The 24,945-nt window shown below is 54.3% G+C and overlaps 9 protein-coding genes and 1 non-coding gene across 10 annotated transcripts; 3 read left to right on the top strand and 7 right to left on the bottom strand.

Moving 5' to 3' along the window:
* Nucleotides 1–2,172: 2,172 nt before the first annotated feature.
* On the top strand, nucleotides 2,173–2,243 carry VDAG_20128. Its single transcript has one exon. It is a non-coding gene; the product is annotated as a tRNA-Gly (tRNA).
* A 191-nt stretch (nucleotides 2,244–2,434) lies between these two features.
* VDAG_03904 (uncharacterized protein) lies at nucleotides 2,435–4,122 on the bottom strand (the record flags this gene model as incomplete). Its single annotated transcript, XM_009653988.1, has 4 exons — nucleotides 2,435–2,467; nucleotides 2,563–2,612; nucleotides 2,732–2,889; nucleotides 2,960–4,122. The coding sequence occupies 4 exons, from the start codon at nucleotides 4,120–4,122 to the stop codon at nucleotides 2,435–2,437; spliced, it is 1,404 nt and encodes a 467-aa protein (XP_009652283.1).
* A 967-nt stretch (nucleotides 4,123–5,089) lies between these two features.
* Nucleotides 5,090–6,627, bottom strand: VDAG_03903 (general alpha-glucoside permease; the record flags this gene model as incomplete). The annotated part of the gene is made up of 3 exons (XM_009653987.1): nucleotides 5,090–5,369; nucleotides 5,509–6,152; nucleotides 6,205–6,627. 3 exons carry the CDS (start codon nucleotides 6,625–6,627, stop codon nucleotides 5,090–5,092), a joined length of 1,347 nt encoding a protein of 448 aa, XP_009652282.1.
* A 4,915-nt stretch (nucleotides 6,628–11,542) lies between these two features.
* VDAG_03902 (OsmC family protein) lies at nucleotides 11,543–12,097 on the top strand (the record flags this gene model as incomplete). The annotated part of the gene is made up of 1 exon (XM_009653986.1): nucleotides 11,543–12,097. The coding sequence occupies one exon, from the start codon at nucleotides 11,543–11,545 to the stop codon at nucleotides 12,095–12,097; it is 555 nt and encodes a 184-aa protein (XP_009652281.1).
* A 145-nt stretch (nucleotides 12,098–12,242) lies between these two features.
* Nucleotides 12,243–13,345, bottom strand: VDAG_03901 (uncharacterized protein; the record flags this gene model as incomplete). The annotated part of the gene is made up of 2 exons (XM_009653985.1): nucleotides 12,243–12,601; nucleotides 12,652–13,345. The coding sequence occupies 2 exons, from the start codon at nucleotides 13,343–13,345 to the stop codon at nucleotides 12,243–12,245; spliced, it is 1,053 nt and encodes a 350-aa protein (XP_009652280.1).
* A 5-nt stretch (nucleotides 13,346–13,350) lies between these two features.
* Nucleotides 13,351–16,117, bottom strand: VDAG_03900 (uncharacterized protein; the record flags this gene model as incomplete). Its single annotated transcript, XM_009653984.1, has 5 exons — nucleotides 13,351–14,130; nucleotides 14,391–14,446; nucleotides 14,867–14,903; nucleotides 14,984–15,895; nucleotides 15,945–16,117. 5 exons carry the CDS (start codon nucleotides 16,115–16,117, stop codon nucleotides 13,644–13,646), a joined length of 1,665 nt encoding a protein of 554 aa, XP_009652279.1. The 3' UTR covers nucleotides 13,351–13,643.
* Nucleotides 16,118–16,507: 390 nt separating this feature from the next.
* On the bottom strand, nucleotides 16,508–17,824 carry VDAG_03899 (acyl-CoA dehydrogenase family protein; the record flags this gene model as incomplete). The annotated part of the gene is made up of 1 exon (XM_009653983.1): nucleotides 16,508–17,824. One exon carries the CDS (start codon nucleotides 17,822–17,824, stop codon nucleotides 16,508–16,510), a length of 1,317 nt encoding a protein of 438 aa, XP_009652278.1.
* An 880-nt stretch (nucleotides 17,825–18,704) lies between these two features.
* Nucleotides 18,705–19,591, bottom strand: VDAG_03898 (uncharacterized protein; the record flags this gene model as incomplete). Its single annotated transcript, XM_009653982.1, has 5 exons — nucleotides 18,705–19,007; nucleotides 19,042–19,067; nucleotides 19,118–19,157; nucleotides 19,355–19,396; nucleotides 19,451–19,591. The coding sequence occupies 5 exons, from the start codon at nucleotides 19,589–19,591 to the stop codon at nucleotides 18,705–18,707; spliced, it is 552 nt and encodes a 183-aa protein (XP_009652277.1).
* An 859-nt stretch (nucleotides 19,592–20,450) lies between these two features.
* VDAG_03897 (beta-lactamase family protein) lies at nucleotides 20,451–22,041 on the top strand. Its single transcript, XM_009653981.1, has 6 exons — nucleotides 20,451–20,589; nucleotides 20,649–20,904; nucleotides 20,967–21,072; nucleotides 21,124–21,207; nucleotides 21,264–21,764; nucleotides 21,821–22,041. Exons 1-6 carry the CDS (start codon nucleotides 20,490–20,492, stop codon nucleotides 21,956–21,958), a joined length of 1,185 nt encoding a protein of 394 aa, XP_009652276.1. The 5' UTR covers nucleotides 20,451–20,489; the 3' UTR covers nucleotides 21,959–22,041.
* Nucleotides 22,042–22,754: 713 nt separating this feature from the next.
* VDAG_03896 (cellobiose dehydrogenase) lies at nucleotides 22,755–24,427 on the bottom strand (the record flags this gene model as incomplete). The annotated part of the gene is made up of 2 exons (XM_009653980.1): nucleotides 22,755–22,865; nucleotides 22,922–24,427. 2 exons carry the CDS (start codon nucleotides 24,425–24,427, stop codon nucleotides 22,755–22,757), a joined length of 1,617 nt encoding a protein of 538 aa, XP_009652275.1.
* Nucleotides 24,428–24,945: the final 518 nt, after the last annotated feature.

Raw genomic sequence — 24,945 nt, 5'->3', positions numbered from 1 at the left:
CGGCCGAGGCCCAGGGTGCCGAGGAGAAGCGGAGCGCACTGCGAGAAGCGCATCGCGAAGGTTTCAGGGTGATCGAATGTACGAACGACTGAGTGGCCTGGCGGGAGGAACACATCAGGAACACACCCCGAACCGGGTCCATCGCCTTGTCTTTTATGTGTGTTCGAATGGTGCCCAATGTCCGGAGACCACGGGAGGCCCCGTCGCCACGGCGCGGGTATACGGACGCTGGTATCTTGGAGGGTTTGTCGAACACGAGGCCTTGGCGAGAGACCTTCCCTATAGGGGTAGGACGGCCGCTTTCTCTAATGGCGATTCGCGGGCGGACAGGGCCCTCGGCAGGGGTTCGCATGCAAGGGGCCGACGGCGTCTGGCTCATCGTATCTGCAGCCTGAAGCAACTGCCAGGCAAGGGTTGGCGGCAGTCGGCTGGTCAGGCGACGGCTTTGCAGCGATACGTGTAGTTGGGCTGGCTTTCACTGCAACCTGCCCGGGGGGTTTCTCTGCTCTGAAGGAAAGCTTCGTTGGTGAGCGGTGTGCGCTCAAATGGAGTGTCGAGTTGGCTATTTCCAAGTTCTATTAGTGCCGGGGGTGCCCCCTTGGACACTGCGATGCTTTTAAATGGAGCTCGAAGACCCGAGCAAAAAGCTCTCTTCGTCAGTTGACTGGTGAAATGCTGAGAGGTCAAAGATGTAGACTCGATCCCTTTGCGCCAAGAAGCCCTTCCGAGGCGCACGTGGGGAGCGGATCGTCCGCCGATACATACGTAGCCATACCATGTGCAGTACACCATTTCATCTCGGCTTGCGTGCCCTGCCAAGTGGTGCACAAGACGAGTACGGGGTATCATCGCGTGGTCTCCCAGTGATGGCATACTTGGCATGACCCCGGTCATGTCCTTTTGTACGAGTCGGGCCTCGGAGGCTTGGGCTGCTGGCCGATGGCGAACATTGAGCTGCGGGATTGGGTCGTGAAAGCGGCCGGGATATCCGTAAAAGGATACTTTTGCTTGAAAGTACCTGTATTCGGGGAACCGGGAGCCGCCTATAGCGCATAGAGTGCTATTGTTTGCCATACTTATCGCTTCACTCCAGGCCGAAACGCCTGGCTATTTATAGCCTTGGGCGCGTCTCGAGCACAATGACTCGAGAGATCAACTTTTGCATTTAACAGCCGTGTCAGCATGTCGGTGCTGCAGCCTGTCAGTCTTTCCACCCGTGCATTGGCTGCATGTTGCTCACCTTCGCCGAGGCCTTACTGTCGAGCCCTTAGTGAACTTGTCCTTATTGACAACGACAACGTGTTTTGTGTTAACTGATAGCTCTACTGAGCAGGAAATGTCGAAAGGGCATACGAAATAATCAAACTTTATCATTTCCATGCCAGAAGAGTTATCATAAATCACTACATTGGCGTCAGGTTATCTTTTGTGGGCTCAACGCTTCCATCAGTTGATTTTCGCCAGGAGGATAATTTAATTAGATTTATTTAGAGCCTTCAGTAATTGCCGGATGCACAGTCGCGGCACAGTTTGCCTTTAGTTCGAACTATGGGCCAGCCTTAGACTCTACCTCGGTCCATCGGATGGCTTGTCAGAGTAATTCGACACTGATTATTCGCTCTCGAGAGCTTGGAAGCCCAACGCCGTGCGTCCCTTGACTGGCGTCTCGAGTGCTTCTTAAACATGCCAAGTTTGCGGGTGACAGATCGGGTCCTTGTGAGTCGAAGAAATGTATTCCGACTGTGGCATTGCTTCTTCGTCTTGTCTCTTCCCGATGCAAACGAGTGTTCTGGAATAAGCGAGGTCGCCGTCCCAGTTGAAAAGACAGTGAATCAGATGGCATCTGCTCCGTGGCGAACCAAGAATTGGAATACTACAGTGTGCCCAGCTGTCCTGAGTGTCTCGACAGATGAACGACTTGAGACAAATGCACAATTGGCTCTTCAAGATCTACATTGACAACAGTCAGAAGAAGAAATGCCTCTTTTGCAACTCGGGCTAGACGTTGACTGCATACAGCCCAAGTCTTCTGCTCTGGAATGACCTGCAGATTCCGAATTCATCATTTCAACGCGTCACATCCCACCGCCTTGCGCGGTTTTTGTCGATATGAACCCTCCAACTCGGCCCACTGCCACCAGCATCCACCGAGGCATTTAACCTCCAGATGAAGCGTGAATGGTTTAGTGGTAAAATTCTCCGTTGCCATCGGGGAGCCCTGGGTTCGATTCCCAGTTCACGCAGCGGATCAACCTTTTGCGTGTCAGAAGATATGTCCTCTTTTGTTCCAGTCAAATTGGCGGCAGAGGCGCGCAGGTAGTGTGAATTGATTGTCGTCGACAAATCACACCTCAGCCAAGCCAGCCACTATTGGCGAAAGTAAAGCTGTTGACTTTCAAAAGCAAGAGCGATGATGAAGTCGCATTCGGTTATATCATGCTTTCTCTGGTATCCGCCTTTCTGGCCACTGAGGCGACTCACCAAGATGGTTAGCTAGACTCCGGAAGTGCCCGAAAGTTACGCGCCATTCCGTCGACTCTAATATGATGTCAGCTCTCATACCACTGGTGTATGGTGTTCGTTCTCCAAATCGTACAAAATAAGATTGACCACTAAATGCGTAAGAACGCCACAACAAATACTATACTTTGTACGAGGCTAGCTCAATGCCCACGCTCTCTGGACCCTGAATCCAGCCTTTCGAGCCGCGCAAGAAGAGTGTCGATTGTACGCTGTGCCGACTCGTTGACGGTTTGCATTGTTCCGTCGCCCGTGACTCGAAGCTCTTGCAAATAGGCAGCGCCAATGTCACGAACCTTTTTGACGAGGCTGAAACCGTTGGCTTCTTGGACCTCTTCTGATATATGTTCCAATATTTCAAAAACGTCACTAAATGACGGCGTTAGTACACCGTCAGCGAATCGGGGTCGTGCCGCCGATGCAGGGGATTGAAACTGACCTGACGATGCCCTGGTGCGTAATGCCGGGTATCTGACCAAGGTTCTGTACGAGATTTGATCTCAAGTACAGGCTCGTGATCAAGATATTGACCGTCTGCGCTTCGTGACTCCGACACGGCTGCGGATACCTAGCCAGTCCCCCGCTCCACCGCAATTCGGGGATGAGGTTGTCCAGCACTGCCTGGATACGGGCCATGCCTTCTCTCAGCGTGTCGGTCGGTGACTTGTGCGTCATGTCTACCTTGGCATCTTCCCACACGAGCATGATATCGATGAGGCTATTCAGCCCGGTCATGTATTGCTTGTCGTCTCTCATCCAGGTCTCTTCCAGACCTGGCCAGAGCGAGGGTATATCCACGTCCGGTTCTGGTACTCCGAGCTCTGCATCGGATAACGGCAAAGGGCGTATCGTTTCCAATATTTGTGCAAACGATCGACACGGGAGGTAGCTCAAGTATGGTTCGCCTCGCAGGTCGGCAGCCCTGGAGAGGGCGTAAGCGTTTTTGCCGCAGTGAAAAAAAGGGGTGCACAAACTCCAGTACAATTGCCACATGGACATGAGCCAGTAAAGCCGCTTCAGCATTTCCCGGTCATGCAACGACCTTGTCTCCCGTTCGCCGTCGCAGAAGAGAAGCCACTGGACACCCGCCATGGCGTCCTTGATGGCCTGATAGACGCGCAGCTCGGCCTCGCCATCGAGCGCGTGCAGCGACGAGGCGACGTTGTAACACGAGATGCACCAGTCGAGGGTGTACGCTGCCGGCCGCTGTAGCATCTGCCCTTGCTCAATGAGACCGATGCACTTGGCGATTGTGACGCCGCGGTACTTGTGGAAGCTGTTCCGTCGGAGAGTCGTGACGGTCACGGCGCATGTCGACAGCACCAGAGCGCAGAACGTTGAGTTCCTCTCATCTTCGCGTTGGAGAACTCGTCGGAGAAACCGCTTCTTGTGCAACAGTGATGCGAGAGGCCAGGCGAAGCGCGACCAGTCGGTGAGGATCGACAAGACAAGCGACCGAGAGCACAAGCCGTGGAACTCTAGGCCTCCCGACACGACTGTTGGGGAGGCCTGGCTGTTGATGTCCGCCACGGAAGGGGATGAAACGGCGTGCTGAGAACCAAAGGGCGAACTGGCCTGCCGGTTGCAGTATCGAGGGGGCATTCGAGGATGAAGCCGGCGATGTCGTCGCAGCTTCATCTCTGGTCGTGTGTCGCAGGGTAGAGCTGGAGCAGGTCAACGGGTGAGGATCTTCAGATTTGACATGTCGAGGGAAACGTGATTGAGCTCGCCAACACTGGATAGTCGTACCGTTTGGCTGGTCCTCTCTTGCGCCGGATCTTCTCCTGTGTACAACTAGTGCCCGGTGACCGACATCCACGGCATACTGTATCGTCTACAGGGTAGTGGCACTTGCCATTTCACTCGCATCAGTAGACCGCGACATGGGAGAACTCAGAGCGAGGTCTCGGCATATTCACCTTGATCTTGCGGCTCCGGCATGTATCGCATGCCTTCAGATTGCGGGGAGACCTGGCTGTAGTCGTCTCGGCCATGCTAGCGGGGCATTGATGCGACGCTCAACTTTACATTGGGGGTGCAATGGGTACAGCCAAACGAAACGAAGCTGGTGCGCTCGGAGTTTCTTTCACGGTAAACAGGGGGAGATCGGCTTTTCCGTACACGAGGCTTAGGGTTATTTGCGGGGTTATTCGGATCTATTTCTCGGAAGCAAATCTTCGCATGACGCAGTCGATGGTGCTCGGCACGTTTCCCCCACCCTCCCGGCGCTTTGGTCAACGTCCATCTTCACTCCCAACTTGCCTGCCTTTCGCCGCTAATCCCATGTCAAAGGGCAGACCTTGCGGGGTGCATTGCTGATCTTCTCACGGCGGCCAAGACCGGGGGCGTGAGAAGGTGGAGGAGCGTCTAATAACAAGCAGTAGCGTACGCGCCTTAATACAGCATTTGGAAGAGGACGATGGCAGCATGAATGATTGTAACATTGCTTCTACGACTTCATCTACGAGAGTCTGAGTGTGGCAAGCACCCGCCACATCATGGCGTTGCGGCTTGACGTCGATGACTCAGCAGCACACCTGCGCCACCTCCTTTCCATAACTGAAGATAATCACACTTTCAGATCCGGAGCAATCTTCTCTTGCACGGCGCATGCCTCGGCGGCACGTTGCTCGGCCACGGTAACGTACTTGCGGAACTGGCGGGTGGGCACCTTCTTCATGAAAAGCTCGTCTAGCTCCTCGTACGTTCTCCTGCGCGTTTCGGGCACGAAGAAGTACGCGAGGATCGCGAAGATGAACATGAACGCCCCGAACACGAAGCCAATCTTGGCCTTCAGGTTGCCGTAATCTGGATTAAACATGAAGGGGCTAATAAACGACCAAGAGGTACTGACGCTATTAGATGTCGAGATGGAAATGGCGAGCGTCTTGGCTCGAAGAACCGACGTTGGAAGCTCGCCGGCGAGGGCGTAGACCGTGGAACCGACGCCAACATTGTACCAGAATTGAACATGGTGTAGAAACCCACGGATTCTGTGACAGCGGCTGTTGCCACCAATCGGCCATGAGAAATGCAATGGTAGCACCGGACATGGACAGGACTTCTGCGCCGATCCTGATCTCAAAAGACTTCTGGTCGGAGATACCCAGATATTGGTACATCAGAGCGCCGTAGCTGCCGACGAAGCCCAAACCGGCCATGGGCCCGGAGAGGAAAACCATGATGCAGATCAGAGTTCTTCGGAGGTTGGTGCCCCGGAAACAGTCAATGTACGACCCGGTGTTCGATAATTCGGCTTCTTCGAGCGTCAGGCTGATTCGGTGAAGATGGCCCTTGGCATCCTGCGGGTCCGAGTACATGCGTTCCAGAGACTTCTGCGCAGCCGTCATTCTTCCCATGCGGACTAGGTAGACAGGGGACTCTGGCATGAAGATTTGACCAACGAGTGCCACGGCGGCGAATCCATACTGCGCAGCGACAAGGGCTTTCCAGGACCAATCCGTGTCCCACTTGGCTGTGTAGTTGGACATGATAGCCGCGATGAACGGCCCAATGCATTGCGACAGGTTGCAGAATCCAATGGCAGAGGCTCGGATGGCCAGTGGGGCAACGTCGGCAATGTAGGCGGTGCAGAGATTGAGGAGGGCGCCGATAGCTAAGAAGTTGAACATCTTGCCCACGAAAAAACATGGCGAGGGATGTTGTCCCAAATTCAATGCCGACAGAGGCAATGTTGATGACGGCAGCCAGCAGTGTTAAAGGCTTGGAGCCGTACCTATCAGCCAGATAGGAGGCGCCCCAGGCGCCCACAATGGCAGCTCCGTTCGGCGCACCGCTGATGATGGATTGCCACTTGGTCGAGATGAAGTACGTGCCCTTAATAAAAACTCCGAATCGCCTCCTGAAGACGGGAATGCTGATGAGGGCGCCCGATGCGCCCGACTCGAAGCCTCGAACAATCAATGTCCAAAGCATTACGCCGATCCAGAAGAGAAGCCGAGGGTCTTTGCGTAGAGTTTGTCCCCAAGTCCGGTTGTGCTCTTGCTGTTGAATGGCACGTCCGTGGACCTGGTCGTCGCGGTGTTCGACCATTTGAACCTCGTCTCCCTTGGCGGGCTCATCGAGTTTAGACTCGCCTGTCGCCATGGTGGACTATCTTGTAGGCTACAAGGGGTTGGGTAGCTTGCTGACTGGGTGTCGACGATAATGGCTGTGGTGGCAGGACAGCGATGGGGAAGGTCAACGTAAACCCTAGATCAAGCAATGCTTTACATGCCCTACGATCCCATGAGTCGTTTCGCAGAGTACCCTTGAACAGAGAAGCTCGGCCAGAACTTCCCCGCTAGCTTCCCCGGACTCAAGGACCGGGGAGACCTGACGGGAAGAAAACCTATGTTATCAGACCAGGGGAAAAGAGTGTCTCGGTGAAGTGTACCCCGCGACTCCACCTTGCAAGTTCCAGCCTTGGTTGAGATCCTTGGCACAATGATGCTATTGGTGATCTTGGCGAATCCTCCTTTATCGTTGCAACTTTCTCCGATTTGCTTCCGAGCATCTCGATCTGCTTCTGAAGCCAGCTTGAGTGGCGAGAGCATAGGCAACCAAATCCTCGGTATCAGATCCTGTACCGAGCCAGCCACACGGGTCATAAATCATGCCTGTGCATTGACTCAGATATATGCACCATAACTGATGGACACTGGGATCTTTTCAGCGGCTTAGATATAGCTCGGTTTCTCAGCTGATATCGCATGACATTGATCCGAATGCCATGAGTCTCGAGAAGATGATGGATTAGCTACGGCCTGGTCAAGCCGGCGATGAGCGCAGTGATGCACAGGTACATCCACATGTTGTCACATGCTATGCCTGGTTCAATATTCTCATCCCGTATTCGCTGACCCAAGACCGAGTTTGGAGCAGTGATCTAACTTCCAATACCTCTGTATTTACTTCTGCTTGAAATAATCACTCTTGAGTTCATGAAATCAATCATTGGCCCGCAGCTATCAGTAGAGTCAAGAGACCTCCTGAAGTGTTTGCACCACAAGCAATCGCAAGGTCTAACATGGAAAGTCGTCGGAAATTTCAGTCGCTGCAGTTGGCCGACCATTCGCTACCTAATCACGTAACCAATACCTCCATTCTGTAGGTCGAAGTCTCCCGCGAGTGCGGCCTGCCTCCAGATTCAGCTTGATTTCCCGGGCAATACTTTTCACTGATCCGACCACCAGATTATCCCCCCAGTATACTGAAAACCCCGGCTACAGGCCCCTTGGACCACAACGAACCCCCATCCTGGCCTCTGTGAAGAAAAGCGACCCGCAAGATCCAGTAAAACGTAGTCAAGGTTAGTTCTGAGTTTAAAAAAGGAACTCGACCGGTGAAGTCGACCAGCGGCATGCGCTTGGGCATCCAACCATGTTGGCCGTTGAGGTGTGGAACAAATTTGCGACAGAGCATGTAGAATATCTATAAGCGTCAGCTTCCTACTGCAACATCAACTTCGCGAAGGCTGCCAGCAGTACGTACCGTCTCAGCCATGTCGGCGAATGGACCACCGAGGAAATGTGCGGCTATGGCACTGCCCACACGCTCTCGAGCGTATATCTTCTCCCCTCCCCAATACGGTATGACGTGCTTGAGGGACTTGCCCCCTGCCCTGTTCAGCATATGGTCTGTAAAGGCAAGGATCGCGACAAGTATTGCATTGCAGATAAGGGTGGAAGCGAGCCAGGCAGTGACGTGCCACCAGGAATATCTTAGAAGCTGGGATCTTGGTCCGTTTTGTAGTAGGAGGTAAGTGGTCGGCTCGATATCGTGTCGCTATCGGTAGTCAGCATACAACATTGGAGTAGATGGGGACGGTTTGACGTACGTTTTGGCGAAGTGACTCCAGAAAGCCAACAACAATAAAGGCCATTAAAGCGTGTATCAGTGCGGTAGGCTTCGATGATTGATCGCCAGGAACCTGGAAGTGGTCGGCGAATGAGCCAATGGCTACAAGTAGAGAGATCACAGCCACTTGGTGGGTGTAAAGGGCCAGTCTGGCATGCTTCACGCGTAGGTGCCAGGTGCAGGAAGAGTACAGCGTTGCCAGGGCCAGAGGGACTGTAAGATATTGGGCTGTTGACAAGAGATTCCAGGCTTTGAGGTCGAGAACCCAGAAGGTAAGGCAAGCCAATATTGCTACCAGCCAGTAGCTGACGTGGTACACCGGTGAGAGCATCCTGCGATAGCAGCTTGTACAACAGTCGGATTGCTTGTTTCGCGGTATTGTGTGCCGTTGGTATGGGACGAAGCAGAGCCAAAGCTGCGCGGACGGTTTTCTCGATGATCACTCGATGATCATTGATTTTGCATTGTATCGTAAAATTTTCAACAGGTAATGAGGGACTGTAGAAGAATTGATGTGGCCGTTATATCAGATACGGGGTCAAGAGTTACTTTTCGTGGCTGAGAGTACCTTGGTGGTTGTGAGGGGAATTGCCGTAGCACTGCGTTGATTGAAGGCCAACTTGATGACCATCCTTGTAACCACCCGGCCACCTTCAGGCGCGTGACCGAATATTGACAGGCTTCAAGGCGTAAAATTTGACCGCTTTACGCATGGCCCCGCGCATGTTGAAACGAGGTGTCTATGGTTCCTACCCTGAGAACCTCACCCTACTTAGGTATTTACGTCAGGCACCCTCGGGGGCAAGTTACTTAATTAGGTAGATACTTTACCGACATGCCTTCTGCGAATTGTGGCGGCTCGCTGTTTCTCGCCTTCCTTGACCCCACCATTCCCGCTGCAAACGATGGAAACCGATGACTGATGGTAATCGTGGATGCTGCCACAAGATTCATGGTGATAGCATCATCTTTGTAGTTGGGTGACATGGACGGTGTCGAGCCAAACTTGGATATTGAACTGTCGGGTCTAAGCTATGAGATGAGAACAGACTTTCACGATGCAACTGCTGGCGTACCTTCTTTCAGCTGGAGGAGCACCACATGCTGCCATCAATCCAGCAAGTGCTCGGTTCGATGCCGACGATAGCAACTGCATTGACCAGAAAGAATCAGTCACACGCTGGGCGTGAACTACCGGCATCTCTTGGCCAAATGGTGCCTTTTGAGTGCTGGTCAATGTTATGGATGTCAAAATCTCACGCAAATGTACTCAATCTCTCAGAACGGTAGGTAGGTACCTCCCTAGAGTAAAGATTCCGCCTTCCGCCTTCCGCCTTCCGCAGCGAGCAGCTGTGCTCTTGCCTCATTCTCTGCGTCCGGGAATGCAGCATGAAGATGCAGGAGCATCCCAACCAACTTGGACTGGGTATAGTCGTCTCGCTGTGCGACGGTGCCCGTCTTGGCCCTTTTCCCCTTTTCTTCTTCATATGATCCAACCTACAAAATGCTCGCTCTCCGCCATATTTTCCACCCCGACACCGTTCGCGCAGGATGACTTGCCCACCTGCCCATTCTCAAAGCTTACTTAGATGGCGAGCCACTAGCGACACTAGAGGTCCTCAGCTTGCTGACAATGCTTATATTTGCATTGCACTGTCGCCATCTGGAGCTTGAGAAGGGACGGGTGGCCCGTGAGCCTCCCCTTCTCGAGCAGCTTCGCCGGCTCCGCAGCAGCGGCGTATAAGTCTGCTGCCAGATGAGGTCTGGGCGCTTGCGCTCAGGGTAACGCCAGGTACCAGGCGCCTCTGACAAGTTGAGGGGGGGCTTGGCAATAAGGAGATCCTGCACGGTTCGGGAGGGTTGGATCGTCAACGTCCCGGTACCTGCGGGTCCAGCCGGGGCACCCCCCAGATGGTTCAAGTTGCCTTTTCAGGCGTTTGCCTACCCGAGCAAAGACGCATACAGGTCGTGAGATTGGCCGTCAGTTCAATCCTTGAATCATCTATTTGTTCTCTACCGGGCTTCCATCATTGCGTCACACACACCCTTGGGGGAAGTTTGTTATCAAAACGTTCCATATGCAACCTTGGTCCGACACGTTCGCGATCAGAGGCAAACTTCCTGGTTAGTGACCTGCCGAATGTGTGTCTGACCTCTTTAGTGCCCGTTTTAGAGAGTAATTTCAGTCTAGAAATACCCAAACGAAAGTCACCGATCCCGAAACACCTAGTACGCACCCCCCAGACGGTTCATGGGGGTGGCTAGCCAAACGAAAAGCATCTCCAGGTTGTTCAGACCTCAGCCAACGGTCCCTTCCGATTAAGTAATTCCTAACGTAATGAACATCTCTAGAGATATCTTCACCGACATTTCGAATCAACCCTATGTCGAATCATTGGCATTGGAAAATCATTGGCGAAAGAGGTTGGAAAACAAAGATGTGGTGTGCTGCACGACGTCGGGCATCACATGTTGGTTGAAATGTGGGATTTATTGTCAGGATGGACCTGCGGAGCCGCGGGCCGCGGACTAGTTAAGGGGCCTAAGACTACGAAAGGACGTATATATGGGCTGTGGAGGGTCTTCCTAGCTGCGGAGGGCTAGAAATCAGATGTGTTCCTCTCCCCTATCCAGCAATTGACTGCGGAAGACCTCTGCTCTCTGCTCACCCACATGCTCTGACAGTCATTGCCATAGCGCACTCATGAGTCACATAATGACGGGCCTTGTAGGCCGGGCGAGGTATGACTTGGTGAGTGAACTAAAGAAGAACTTCATCGAAATCTTGAATTTCGCATGCTATACAGTTAGCCATTCATTCAAATCTTGCCATTCTGTATATTACCACCTTCGGAATCAACTTACACCCGCTAGTGGAGATGAGCCTGGCGGTTTAGGCGATGGAACCCTGGAACCTGTTCATACCGAAGCAGCTAGTGATCCCCATTCACAGACGCTATTGCATTTCATTTGAGGTGCGATGCAGCCACGGTGATGGCGTCATGTTGGGGGGAATTGTGACATTTAACTACAGCGCAACGTCCCGGAGGCTCCATAAAGTCACGGCCGGGACGGCCCCGAACGTTTCATGCTTCTATGGTAAAGCCATCGCAGCCTTCTCGTACCTGAACGTGCCTATTCCTCTTGACCGCACACACGAAACATGTTTGTCAACCGCCTCTCCAGCCTCTCCCGAGGCTGCTCGCGATCGAGCCCGGCCGTCACCAGTCGTCTGCTCTCCACGTCGAGGCCTCTTAATCAATCCATCGCCCTTCAGATCAACGGCCAAGGCTCAGGCGCGAAACAGCACGTCACCATCCAGGGAAAGCCATACTCATTCACGACAGACACCTACACGACGCTGGGCGGCGAGGACTCGGCGCCGTCGCCGGTCTCGTACTCCCTCGCTAGCCTGACGTCCTGCAACCAGGTGACCGGCGGCATAGTCGCCAAGGACCATGGCGTCAAGCTTGGCAAGTGGGACGTGTCGCTCGAGGGCGTGCTGCCGACGGCTGTGCTCGTGGGCGGTGAGCAGGGGAACCCGAACTGGGAGAGCGTGGATCTCAAGGTCCAGGTGCAGACGGATATCGAGGGCGGAGATGAGGCTGCGGAGTTCAAGAGGTTCGCGTCGGAGGTCGAAAGGCGGTGCCCGATCACGCAGCTCTTCAAGCTCAGCGGTGTGCGGTATAACAGCAAGTGGGAAAATCTGCCGCTGTGAGGGACGCTCATTTGTACCGTGATACGAGAAATGATTCGATGGCAGGCGAGAAGGACCAGCATGTCGTCCTTGAGGGAGTCTTAGGACTGGTGGCACTTCGCGATTAACCTTTTTCTTTGGCGGTCATCAAATGTGCACCAAATGATTAACCCAGAATCTGTGCCTTCATGCATATGGTTCCCCCCTTTTCAACAGATATGTCCCAGCCTTTATCATCTCCTGGGACGCGCTCGCCCACCGTTCGGATGTCATATGTCTCGCCCGCGTAAATCGGCGACAGGGCTCTGTAGGCAATCTCCCGTGGGCTTTGCCCTTTGCCATGAACATCTCGCCAGTAATCGAGCATGCTGATAAGATTGAGAGGTCCGTGAACAACCGCACCAGGATGGCCTTCCACATCTCTGGACCATTCCTGGTTATAGTGAATCATGTGGCCATTGAAAGTCAAGGCTGAGAAGCGGAAGAGGCCAACAGATGACCATGATAACCGGCGGAGAGGGGGTGCTGTCAGACGCCGTCAGAGTCGTGCGTTTGGATCAGCAGTCTAAACATACCATCATGTTGGTAAGCAATATCTTCACACGTTGACGGTCCGCGTACGAGATCCTTGAGAGCTTTTGGCTGTGGAACAGCGATTGTGGCCTCCGGATTGATCTCTGGCCGAAAGATCCAAGACCGCTGGTCAACGAGAGCCAGCCCGTTGGGCCCCCAAAACTCCTTTTCAACATCCACGAGAACCATATCTTCGCCTCGCCGACTCGTTTTCGCCGTGGCGCTCAATAGCCTCGTCCGCTCTTCAACTTCGTCACCCACGCGGATGGGTTGCTCTCGTGCTGGCCACGTCATCTTTCCACCAGCCCACATTCGCCGACTGAATGGCGCCGGCGCATTGAAGGTTTTGTCTGTGCCATCAGCACCCAACTCGCCCTCTATACCATTTGGCGTAAAGTACACAAGATGATAACCGTGCGGCAACGGTGTTCCGGTAGGGGGTGCGGAGATGGAGACGTCAAGATCTCGTGCCAGTCGTCGCCTGCCAAGCGTCAGACTCAGCTTTTGCAGCTGGTTTCCATCGACTACCTGTCGGCGTGTGACGGTGATGTCCGCAAAGCTTTCGAGCAGTCGCAAAGCTGCTTCAGAGGCCGTTTTCTTCTGGACAGGACGATCGACCATCGACGATAGGAAGCGGGGCATTCCACAGGCGGCCGAATGCGCGATACGTCGGGCCATGCGCCCAGCAAAGTGCATGATGAGAATGAGAAGGTTGATAATTCAGAGAGGGCCTAGAGTAAGGCACCAAAGTTGTCGTCAATTCCTAATGAACTGTATTTTCCTTCCCTTGCCTAAGCGCTGTTTGGGGCTGCTCGAGGAGCTGCGAGTTGGTGAGGTTGCTGACTGCTCGGCTACTTGATCAGAGGCCAAATAGCCGAATGGATCCAGCGCCCTTGTTAGCGAACCCCATTCAAGGGGCCAGCCCAGAGCGTGTCCCAGCGCCCTACCAAACCCACCCCAAATGAATGCAAGCCCAATGTGCCAACTCAAGTGTTCAGAGCGATCTTTCAAGGAATGTAAGACCCTCAGCCTGCATGAAATCATCCGACTGCAAAAACAGGCCAATGTCCGCCAGCGAATGATCACCATCCCAGCCGTTGAGCAGGGCGAAGTAGGGGTCCTCGTAAGATTCGTGGGGGCGAATCTGCGCCAGATTATCGGGTTCTGCATCAGAAGTCGGAGCCCTTGCACCTGAGTCTGCCATGTCGACGACCGAGTCTACTGGGTTGACAGCATCAACAATTGTCGAACTATGAAGAGAGGTCTCGTGTTGATCGCCGTGAAGCCTCTTGGCAATCGATTCATCGAGATACTGGAGGAAAAGGTCGAGCACGTTGATGTTGATCCTCCAGTATTTCTGTATCTCTTTGAGGCCAAGGAGGCACATTTGAGCGCGTGTCTCAGCTATCCGTCGCGAGACATCGACCCCTCTTCTAATACAGATGACGTGGATGCATAGGGCTGCGAAGACGCTCGTGATCCTATGTGCTTGGTCAGTAAGTCTATGACTTAGAATGGGAGATGGACGTACAAGTGCATCTGGCCATAGCGAAGCGTCCCCTGAGAAAGCATGTCTTCGGCAATGCGACTTATGCGGCAGGCGGCGGTGACCACGATTTTGTTGCCTGGTTCTGGCGCCACGGAACCCAGGAAGTCGTCCCTGTGGATCAGAATCTTCAAATGACTGCGAAGAACGTAAGCATTTTCGGACGAGGTACCATGGCACTACCAAAAGACGTACTTATAAGATAGGTGGAGGAGAGAGGCCCACACCGAGGACCCTCCTTCGTCGGCATCCTCTCTTACATCGTTCGGTAAGCTTTTCTTCCAGGTTTCTAGAGACGTGTCCAGGCTTTTCACCTGCTCTGATGTGGACGGACGCTTTCCGGGCACATAGTGCAAGTCGATGATCCTGCCAACTAAACGAGGTCATGTATCAGCCTCTCCGTCTGCCGGTGGAGGTAGGGGATGCTCACGTAGCCTTGCGATTTCGACCATTTTGGTCGCGTAAACAACATGCTCGGCGGTATAGACACCAAGGCTCAACACCTCTGGTGTTAGCAGTTCAGATTCAAGGTCTGTCGGACTCAAGGGCTCAATGTCACAGTCCTCATCTCGTATCCTGCTTGGCAGTCCTAGAGAAACTGCAGACTGCCGTTCCCGGACCTGTACAAGTCAGCAAGGAGGATCGGAAAAGTAACGGACCAAGATACTAACGTAGATAGACCACCATAGCCTCCTTCTCAGACGTGACCTTTTCACGTCTCTAGTCGAGAATTTGGTTCTGTGCCATGTCAGAGGAGACGCCCCCAGGTGTTGCGATGTTGAACTTACAATCGATGGTAGCCGTATGATTCGGCCAGGCTAATGACGACTCCAAGCCAATACCGCACATCCCTCACGTCCGACGGCCCACCCCGCCAGAAGCTGAGGAGAAAGAGGGACTGTAAAAGAGTGATCTCGTCCTTCTCCCAATCGGCGTGGAACAGCAGTCGGGCTCGTGTGTACAGGAGCGATTTGGCCTCGGATCTGTCCTTGAAGCCCATCATGGCGATAGTGTCATCGCCACAATACGTAGCACCAATAAACAAAACAGCTTGGAGCAGCATTGGCGAAACCACCGAGGCCGAGACCTGCTGCGCGAAATCCGCATGGTCGAGAACAGGGAAGCATGGATGGAACCAGGTGAAGTACGCCTCGAGGGCTGGCAGGTAGGTTTTGGGGTCGGGAAAGGTGAGTGCCCCTTCGTCTCGTAGGTATCTGGTTGTGCCAGCACTGAGGTGGGCGATGCTCGCAGGCGATGCCCTTCCAGTCTGCGACTGAGGAGTCGAGGGCGTGGGGAAGACGAAGCGGGTTTTCTGGCCATGTTCGCGGCCTTGCGACAAGCGTTCGCCATGTGCCTGAGTTCGGCCCGGCACCAGCGTAAGAAAATTTGATTCGCCAAAGAACAGATTGCCTGGTGTCGAGGTGGACGATGGGGATTTGTACGATGCGCGATTCGCATTCTCGTCACCCAAGTCTGCGCCAGGATCTGGCGCTGGGTCTGCAGCCAAACTGGCGTCACGTCCTAACGGTGATACGGGATCAAGACTCGCGGCATGACTGTGTGAAAGGGTGGTGGAATGTGGGCTATGGGCAACAGACGCTGCTCCAGCTTCTGCTCCAGCTTCTGCTCCAGCTTCAGCTTCCGACTCTTGGCCACCGGAGCCCGTGTGCTTATTTTGGCGCGTCTTCTTACGAGGATATCTGCGGATGATCAGGTCTTGCTTCTAGAGACCAGCGTAACATTGCTTACCGGCCCCGTTTGGACGGTAAGACTTCGCACTTCGTGCCGGCAGTCTCACAGTTGGAGCAGGGATAGATCTCGGTGACGTTACAGCGCACTCGCCTTGAATTGCACACCCGACAGGCATGTTTCGCACGAGACTTCTTGTCATAGGCATATGAGCCAGTTACAGTCGGATCCATGTTCGCACACCGAACAGATGATGCTCGCCATGAGTGGACGATTGGTGCGCATGGGAGAGGGTGGTCGACAGGAAGATGGCGGTCTTGAACATGTGCAGTGTAATATTTAGAGGAGTAAGGTAGTGACGCTGCGCTTTTCCCGCAAGGAATGCACTGTGGCTTGACCCCGCCTTGGGCCTTCCACCCCGGGATATGACACTGTGCGAAGACTGTGAGGATGCTTTCCCCTCATCCCCATGTTCGGGCAGGCACCTTCGACGACTTCATGCCTAGCACCTTCTCTCGCCGTCCAAGTTGTGATCCCTCTGATCGTCAAGATCACGCCTTCGAGTCTCCAAATCAAGACGTCCAAGCACCTGTTATTTGCGTATGTATCAACAGCGGCATCCCTCAATAGCTGCGTGGCAGCTCCAGCACCTTCTCGCTGATAAAATTTAGAATCATCTCTCGACTGACGGGTGCGATCCTGGGCACCATGCACTCCCGCAACCATCTCTCAACATCGTATTCCATGGCATAGCCCATCCCGCCATGTGCCAGGACGGCCCGTTCGCATGCCGCGAATGCTGCCTCTGCCGCCAGGTACTTGGCGCTATTTGCCGCGATGCCCACCTCGTGAGCCTGGATCGACGAATCCGTCTTGCTGCTGGTATCATAGAGACGCGCTGCATGGTACGTCACCAGCTTCGCCGCCTCCAGCTGCATATACGCATCCGCCAGCGGATGGGCCACCCCTTGATTCATACCAATCGGCCGGCCGAACACCACCCGCTCGCGAGCATACGTCGCCGCCCTCGTCAGCGCCGCATAGCCCAACCCGAGAGCCTCGCCCGCCAGCAGGCACCGCTCAGCATTCATCCCATGCAGGATCATATTGAATCCCTTGCCCTCCTCACCTATGAGCGCGTCGGCCGGGATGTGGTAGTTGTCGAAGAAGACTTCGTTGGCATCGACGGCTCGTCCACCCATCTTCTTGATCCTGCGCATGTCGAGGCCCTTGGCTTCTCTGTCAATGTCGATGGAGAAGAGCGAAAGAGCCTGAGGCCCTGTGCGCGCGAGGAGGATCATCTTGGACGCCACCTGCGCACACGTGATCCAGATCTTTTGCCCCGAGACGCTGTACGACCCGTCATCAACCTTCTTCGCCGTCGTCATCAGGCTATTCGTGTCGAGGCCCGCGTTGGGCTCCGTCACGCCAAAGCACACGCGCCACTTGCCCGATACAATGTTGGGAATAGTTGTCTCGAGCTGCTCCTGCGACCCGAACCTCGCCAGCGGCTGCGTCGCGTACACGTTGGCGTGGATAGACTGCGCCCCCGCCATGCCGGCGCCGGACTCGGTAATTGTCTGCATCATCATGGTCGCTTCGGAGATGCCGAGGCCTGAGCCACCGAGGGATTCCGTTAATGCGATGCCCAGCCAGCCGTCCTTGGCCAGCGCGGCGTGGAATTCTTTCGGGTCCGTCTCCGTCTGGTCGCGCTCCTGCCAGTACGTGTTTGGAAACCCGGCGCAGATCTGTCCGACGGCCTCGCGAACCATGAGCTGGTTGTCTGTGAAGCCTGCCATGCCCATGATTCTTCTAGCGTTGGACGTTGAGAAGTGACATGTTGACAGCCTTGGGGCACATGGCGATGGCGATATTCTGAGTGATGAGAGCGCTGATGGTTGACTCATGCGCCAGAGCCGTTGAGCAAGCCGTCGCGACATCTCTGACAGATCAATCAAAATCTCAAGCTGAAGAAATCAATGCAAGTCTCTCTCTGGTGCTTGTCGATAAATATGCAGTCAATGTATGATGGACGTCCAGGCAAAAGATGGTCAATGAATTGCACGGCTCGCCCTTATAATGGTTTTGCACCCTTGACGTCAAGCGTCATAGTGGCACTATGAACCCAAGCGCACAGTGCTGGCGGGGAAGCCATATAGCCGATGACCGCCACAGCCCACGAGCATATAACCGAAGCCACCGCCTGTAACACATCACATTGGAACGGGGCTCAACCATCACACACCCTTCCACGGATACACGCCAATTCGTGTCTCTCGCATGAACCAAGGTCGCCATCACACTGCAGCTTGCACATGGTTCATCCTCAGACCACGGGCCAGAAAGGCTCCGAGTTTGCCGCGCACTCTGTCCCTTTTTCTAGGAGCGTTCCATCCTGGATATGCTCAATGACATATCTTTCCGTGCATGTAGACGGAGAGGCGAGGAAAGTATGCTTCATCGTTTCCACAACCGAAGGACCCCAGTCCATCAGATCTCGTGCATTCAGCATAAGCTCCTTGAGAGTATGATTGCTGCCCTGCTGCCGATCAGCGCAGCGCATGATGGGATACGCGTCGGGTGTCATGCCCTCCAAATGCTCGAACGGCGACACGGGTGCCTCGCACGACTCCGCCGGCGCCGGGGCCTCCTCAGCGTTTCGAACAGGGTATGAAACCAGTTCTCAATCGCTGCCGGCGATTCGTCAAAGATTAAACATCGTTCCGATCCCGCTTTGTGGCAGTAGGAATAGAAAGCATCCATGACTTCCTCGGCCGAATCGAGAAACTGCCGTTCCCCGCCCCGGAACCACTCCAGGTACTAGCTAGCGTTGGCGTCGCTGAGGATGCGCTCCACGCGGTCTGGAAACATGGCGGCGAAGACGCCGCCAATGATCGTGCCGTCGCTGAAGCCCCAGAGCTTGAGGTCAGGAGACGCCGAATCCCCCTTGTTGACAATCTCGAGCATGTCGCGGGCGATGTAGGTCGTGCCCGAGTTCTGGGCGAGGCCCGTCTTCTGTACCTGCCGCTCGCACAGGGAGGAATAGGCTTTGACCCGGGCGTACACGAGGGGGGCGAGGCTCAGGGGCCGGTCCGCGTCGATTGTGCCCGGGTCCTGAGCGTCCTAGGCCGCCATGTCTGACGGGCGGTCGAAGCACTGGTAGCGGGGGAGTCGACGCGCCAACTGTTCTTGTCGGCGGACTCGCTAAGGTTTGAGTCGAATCTCGCACTTACCGCCGCGGGGGTCAAATGAGACGAGATCCTGGTCCGAGATCTCAGTTGAGTTCCATGCATGGTTATCACCAACAACGCTTTGCATATACTTGCCTTAGAGTCGCAGCACGTAATTGCCAGATCCTCCAGCGCCCTAACGAATCCGGTGACAATTCGAGGAACTTGCACCAGGGTTCATAAGGACAGGCCCGCGATAGTCCGTCTTGTTCACAGCGGCAATCGGGTGATCGCCAGAACCACCCGTCGGCCATCGCTAGTATTGGACCAGTCCATCGGCACCTGGAAGCTGTCAGACGGCCAGAGGGATTCGCCAAAGGGCGCTCCCCCACTTACATCGAGACGAGCACAGTCGAGTCGGCCCTCGCATTGTCCAGCGCAGTCGAAACATTTATGCCACTCTAGCTCCCTGCTGGGGTGAATCTGCCGCGTGGTCAATTCGCCGTAAAGGAGTGACGCCTGACGGCAGATGATCATGGCAGACTCCCCTCGGCCCAACCCCAATCGGCTGCATCACAGCATTCAGGATGGACAAAGCTGAGAGGGCAGCCCCCATCGCAAGCAGCATCATGATCAGTCGGACAGGAAGTGAGGCAGGTCGGTACCTATCCGAGTTGTTGAGATGTCTCTATGGCCTCTCCTGCATCCTCCTTATACCTGACATGAATGGTTTTCCCCTCTCTTGCGGAGCGTCGTAGGATTTTGGAGGGGAAATTGGCTGAGCGAATCCGAGAATCTCGACCAACGGGCAAGGGGTTTGCGAACGTCGTCCCCCGCCTTTTTGACGGGCTATGCAAGAACGGTTGCTATCAGACATACTGATAGCCTAGAGATAGGCTTGTCGCAGCACAAGGATGTAAGACCCCAGAGAACAGTGTCACACTTGGTGGTCAGTTCTGCAGGGAGGATCTTCTGTGCTCGCGAGGCGCACCCAGGGAATAGCACCGGAGCGGAAGTGGGCCAGGTCTACATTCAGCTTAATGAGCTTGGGAGCTGTCTCGATGTACGGGCCATACCCAAAAGCAGGCTCTGCAGTAAATTAAACCGAAGAAGGGAAAAGATTGACGCCCTTTACAAGCGGAGGTTTGTGGCTTGTTAAATCTGGCCTGTGCTCCATGTATCTGCGTGAACGTATGAAGTATTTCGCATGCAAAGTCTCGCCAGTCTTCACGCGAGATACACTCCACCTCACCAGCCTGGCGCGTCTGCCATGGTACCCATTTCGGAGAGCTTCACAAGCTAACATGCTCCAACATGCACTAACATGCACTAACATGCACTAACATCGCCGTTCTATAAAGCCCAGTGACATCCACTGCAAAGTAAGTCCTTCATCACTCTCTTACTTACTGTCTTATGCTGTCGATTTTAAGCCATGGGGTCTTTCGAAAAAATTGTTGAATCACTTCGTCATCCCCAGGAGGGGCTTAAACAGCCACTTCCTCGAGTCACACTTGGAGCTATAAATCGAGATGGTAACGTGCCGTAGTGCGCATCAACCATGCGACCCAGGCTGATTCGATTGGCTTGTTAGGTTCATTCCGTTATTCTCAGGCATTCGGAGAGGAGGTCGACGACATTACGGAGACAGATGCCGTACACCTTATCGCCTCGGCTACGAAGCTCGTGACTACCGTTGCTGTGATGCAATGCGTGGAGAAGGGACTGTTGGACCTCGATGCGGATGTTTCAAAAATCTTACCGGAATGGGAAAACCCTCAGATTCTTACAGGCTTCGATGAAAATGACGTCCCCTTTCTCAGGCCTTCTGAGAAGGCCATCACCCTGCGGCAAGTCATTCGCCCAAACGCCATGGCATCACAAAAATACTTACCATAGATTGATTTCCCAGACACCTCCTTACTCACTCGAGCGGCATGACTTATACGTTCATGGAGCCCCTCTTGACGCGCTATGCCCAGCTCCCAACCGTGGAACCCCGGAACCCGCACTCCGTTGTAAGTGAGCCCGAAAATTGTATATTTATAGCCATTGACTGCGGGATGTAGAAGGAAAAGTTCTTCACGCTTCTGGTGTTCGAGCCGGGCAGCCGCTGGATATACTCCCCAGGCGTAGACTGGGCTGGCCTTATGGTAGAACTAATTGTCCCTGCAGGTTGTTGTCGAAAACTAACGAGCATGTTGCAAAGGTCGAACGAGTAACTTCCATGAGACTGGGTGACTATATGAAGCGTCATATTTTTGACCCCGTCTCCACCAAAGACATCACCTTCCACATGGAAACTCGCGAAGACTTGCAACCTCGATTGGTGAATCAGTGGGAGCGACATGGCGAAACCCTCCGCAGGCCAGAAAAGCCCCTGTGGCCGGCACAAATCAACGAGGATCTCGGCGGCGGAGGGTTATATGCCACAGTGAGCGCGCTGCTCAACATCTACCAGGGCATTCTGAGCGGGAAGCTTCTACAACCAGCGACCGTGAAGGCTATGTTTCAGCCGCAGCTGGAAAGCGTCGTTGGACTCGAAAGTCGAGAAGGCTATTCGTCATCCTACCTCAACGCAGTTTTCAACACCGTCCCTGCCAACGTCTCTGTAAACTTTGGACTCGGCGGCCTCATCAATCTTGATGCCATTCCGAACCGACGAGCAGCTCGTTCCTTGACATGGTCTGGGATGCCGAATTGCTACTGGGTAAGTCTGCCTACATGCAAAGCTGAGAAACACCTGGCTGACTGGCCATGTGGCAGTGGATCGATCTCGAGAACGGCGTGGCTGGTGTTTACCTTTCACAACTGGTTCCGACTGGAGATGAACAGGCCGTTAAGCTCTTGGCCAAGTTTGAAGAGTTTGTCTATGCAAGCCTTGATGACAGGAAGCACCAGTAAGCGCAACTGAAGTTTAAACTTCACTCACAGAATGAGATTTCCCAAGGCCTTTCGGCCAACTTGAAGACACACGGTACCATCGATTGCTTTCGTTTCCGAAGTGAGCAAATGTGATGACACAGCTTCCTGGTTTGGGTCCTGTACAAAAATCTGATACGGGATGGGAGTACCGGGGTACTAATGCGGCGAAGCTCTTCTCTGGAATGCTAAGCTCTGACCGGGATTCAACCTATGCTCTTCAGGCATGCTTCGCCAGTGATGCCATTCAGCGGAGGTTGTGCATCGTCGTTATCACCCCTGAAATGTATAATTTGGCCTTTGAGATGCCATAGAAGTATATGGCGAAAGGAACGCCATGAATTCTGATGCATAACAGACTTCGGGATTAGGAAAAGGTATTCTAGATGCTCCATAAAAGGCATCCACGTTGGCTGGGATGAGTTCTTGGGAAACCCGTAACTACCTAAACTCGGGATGCTCAGACGTTTCCGCGGCAGAATGCGAGCTGCCGACGGGAGAGGAAGCTCTAAGGGGCTATGAGCAGAGTTGAAGGTGTTAGAAGGCGCGAGTCACCTTCTGCTCAACTCAGAAGGCCGTCAGTGAGATATGCTTTCACTTCATACTATCGATGACCCTGCCCACTGAAGTGTTGTCAATATTCTCACTCTGCTCAGAATCGATATTGAAGTTGACTTGATAATTTGAAAGCGCAGTTTTCGGTCATACATAAAGATTCATTCTTTTCGAGGTTCTCTCAAGCTTTCTCGTACCCTCGTCCCTACTTCAGCCCCGGACTTCAGCCCCGGTACGCAATGATCCTAGCCACCGCCGCTTCTGCGGCAACCATGACGATGGCCTGGGTGTTTCCAGTGGGAAGATCGGGGTGGATGCTTGCATCTGTGACGAACTGCGGATCGTTAGCACACAAGCAAATAAATCTTATCAACAAGGCAAGGTACTCACAAGGTTGTCCACGCCATACACCTTGGTGTTCGTGTCGACGACTGCCTGGCCGCCCTTGCGACCGTCGTCGGATCCCATGCGTGCCGTACCAGTGTAGTGATTACCACTCCTCAGCGTATTTAAGATGGCAGTGGTGTTTGTGTTGGTCCGAAGAGAGAATCCTGAGGCGGGGTCAGAAATGGCGTCGACCATGCTCTGCACAAACTCGGTGGCCGACTCCCTGTCGGCATCCGTCTGCAGGTACGCAGATTTCTCGAAGACGCCAGTGCCGTTGTTCAGGAGGCCAAAGACACCAGTTGACGTAAGACCATGGGTCATGTAGCTAGTGATAGCGACAGTGCCGTTGCCGGAGGCGGCACAAGAGCCCTGGAAGTAGCGAGTAATTCCGTCACTACCAACACTCGACGTGAAGAAGATCAGGCGGTGGCGGCCCTGAGACAACACACCGGAGCCGCTACCCTCGTAGAGCTGAATGGTAGTGGTATCGGAACCATTCACAACGCTAGCAAGATCAAGAGCGCCCCAGTTGCCGTCGGTTTGGGCGGTGATGGCGAAGATGGGGTGATCTTTCAGGTTCTGGCCAACGGGGAGTTTGATCCAGTCCTTCTTGGAAGGGACTTGAACGCCAGAGTTCTTCGCGGCCTCGATCTGCTTGGTCGGCCCAATGCCCGAATGGAAGAGAATCCTGGGCGTGGACAAGGCGCCAGCAGCGAGGACCACCCTGCCCTTAGAGGCGAGACCAACAGTCTCAATCTTGCCGTTGTTCTCAACCTCTACGCCGGTCACGCGGCTTCCCTTGCGAATGAGGCGGTTGACCTTGACGCCGAGTCGGAGAGTGAAGTTATCGTACTCCAGCGCCTTGGGGAGATAGGTGCGGACGGGGCCGGCGCGCTTGGAGTCTTTGATGTTCCACGAGGGGTAGCTGTACGCCTTGTGCTTTTTGTCAGGCTCGTCGATCATATCGACAGACTTCCAGCCGAGATTGCTGAGGAAGGTAGACATGGTCGAGTAGAGACCCTGGTCATAGCGCTGACCATCTCCAGACGGGAGTGTGCTACCGGGGTTACGTTCGTAGAGCCTGGCGGCAGCAGGCGCGACGTTGGGCCACTTCCAGCCGCGAGGCCAGTTTTCGAAGTCGTGTGCAGGAGGGTGCACAAAGACGAGAAAGTTGATGGATGTACCACCACCGAGGACGCAGGCCGCGGACCCAGGGGTGTCCTCACACATGTACCCGGGAGGAATGACGGGGGCCAGGGCGGGAACGTCAACGGCGGTGATGGTGTCGTTCCATACGAGCGAGTTCGTAGCTCCAGTCTCAACAGTCGGTCCCTGGCCGCGCTCGAGTAGAAGGACCTTCTTATTGGTCTCCGCCAGACGCTCGGCGGTAATGATGCCAGCCGGGCCACCACCGACGACAATGTAGTCGTACTTGTCCTGGCTGGGTCGGGCGGCCCCCTCACCGACGAGGCCAAGGGTGAGGCCGAGCACAATAGATGAGAAGTGCATGGTAAAGAAATGTCTGCGTGTGCGTGTGTGAGAGAGGCTCCTCCTACATGGCCAAGATTCTTGCGTCACTCCAACCAGCCGAGCAGACCGAGCCGTCTTATACAAGTGCAGATTCTCAATCCAGTCGAGTCAAGGCTTTCACGACGCTATTCCACAAACTGAAATCCAATTAAGCTCGCTCGGCACATCTACCATCTGATAATCATTACTCCGCCCGTCAGTTTTGCTCGCGCGCGGCATGACACTCCCCTCTGTAGGAACCCCAGTCAGCTCGCGTGGCTGAGCTGGGTGGCAATTGGCTCTGAACCCTTAGATATTTCATTTGAATCATGTTAAACCTGGCCTATGCGGGTTCAGTCCGATTTCTTGGTCAAGCACCAGGGATTCCGGGTCAGTACAGTCAATCCACTGACTCGGCGTTGCCGTCATGTGTGGGGCGGGCTCAGCGACACGCGTTCGCTCGGAGTAATAGCCGATGGCATGACGTCGGAGTTTGGCGTAGTGGGAGGCCGGCGTTC

The sequence above is a fragment of the Verticillium dahliae genome, genomic scaffold, assembly GCF_000150675.1.
Source record: "Verticillium dahliae VdLs.17 supercont1.6 genomic scaffold, whole genome shotgun sequence".
NCBI classification, from domain to species: domain Eukaryota; kingdom Fungi; phylum Ascomycota; class Sordariomycetes; order Glomerellales; family Plectosphaerellaceae; genus Verticillium; species Verticillium dahliae.
The sequence above is the reverse complement of the archived record's forward strand: the minus strand, read 5'-3'. Positions and strand labels throughout refer to the sequence as shown.

Bases quoted from the DNA above. Each gene is read 5' to 3' on its own strand.
- VDAG_03897 (XM_009653981.1), top strand. From the start codon at position 20,490: ATGGGGTCTTTCGAAAAAATTGTTGAATCACTTCGTCATCCCCAGGAG. The intron at 21,073-21,123 runs GTAAGTGAGCCC...TGCGGGATGTAG, and splicing joins CCCGGAACCCGCACTCCGTT to AAGGAAAAGTTCTTCACGCT. The intron at 21,208-21,263 runs GTAGAACTAATT...CATGTTGCAAAG, and splicing joins TAGACTGGGCTGGCCTTATG to GTCGAACGAGTAACTTCCAT.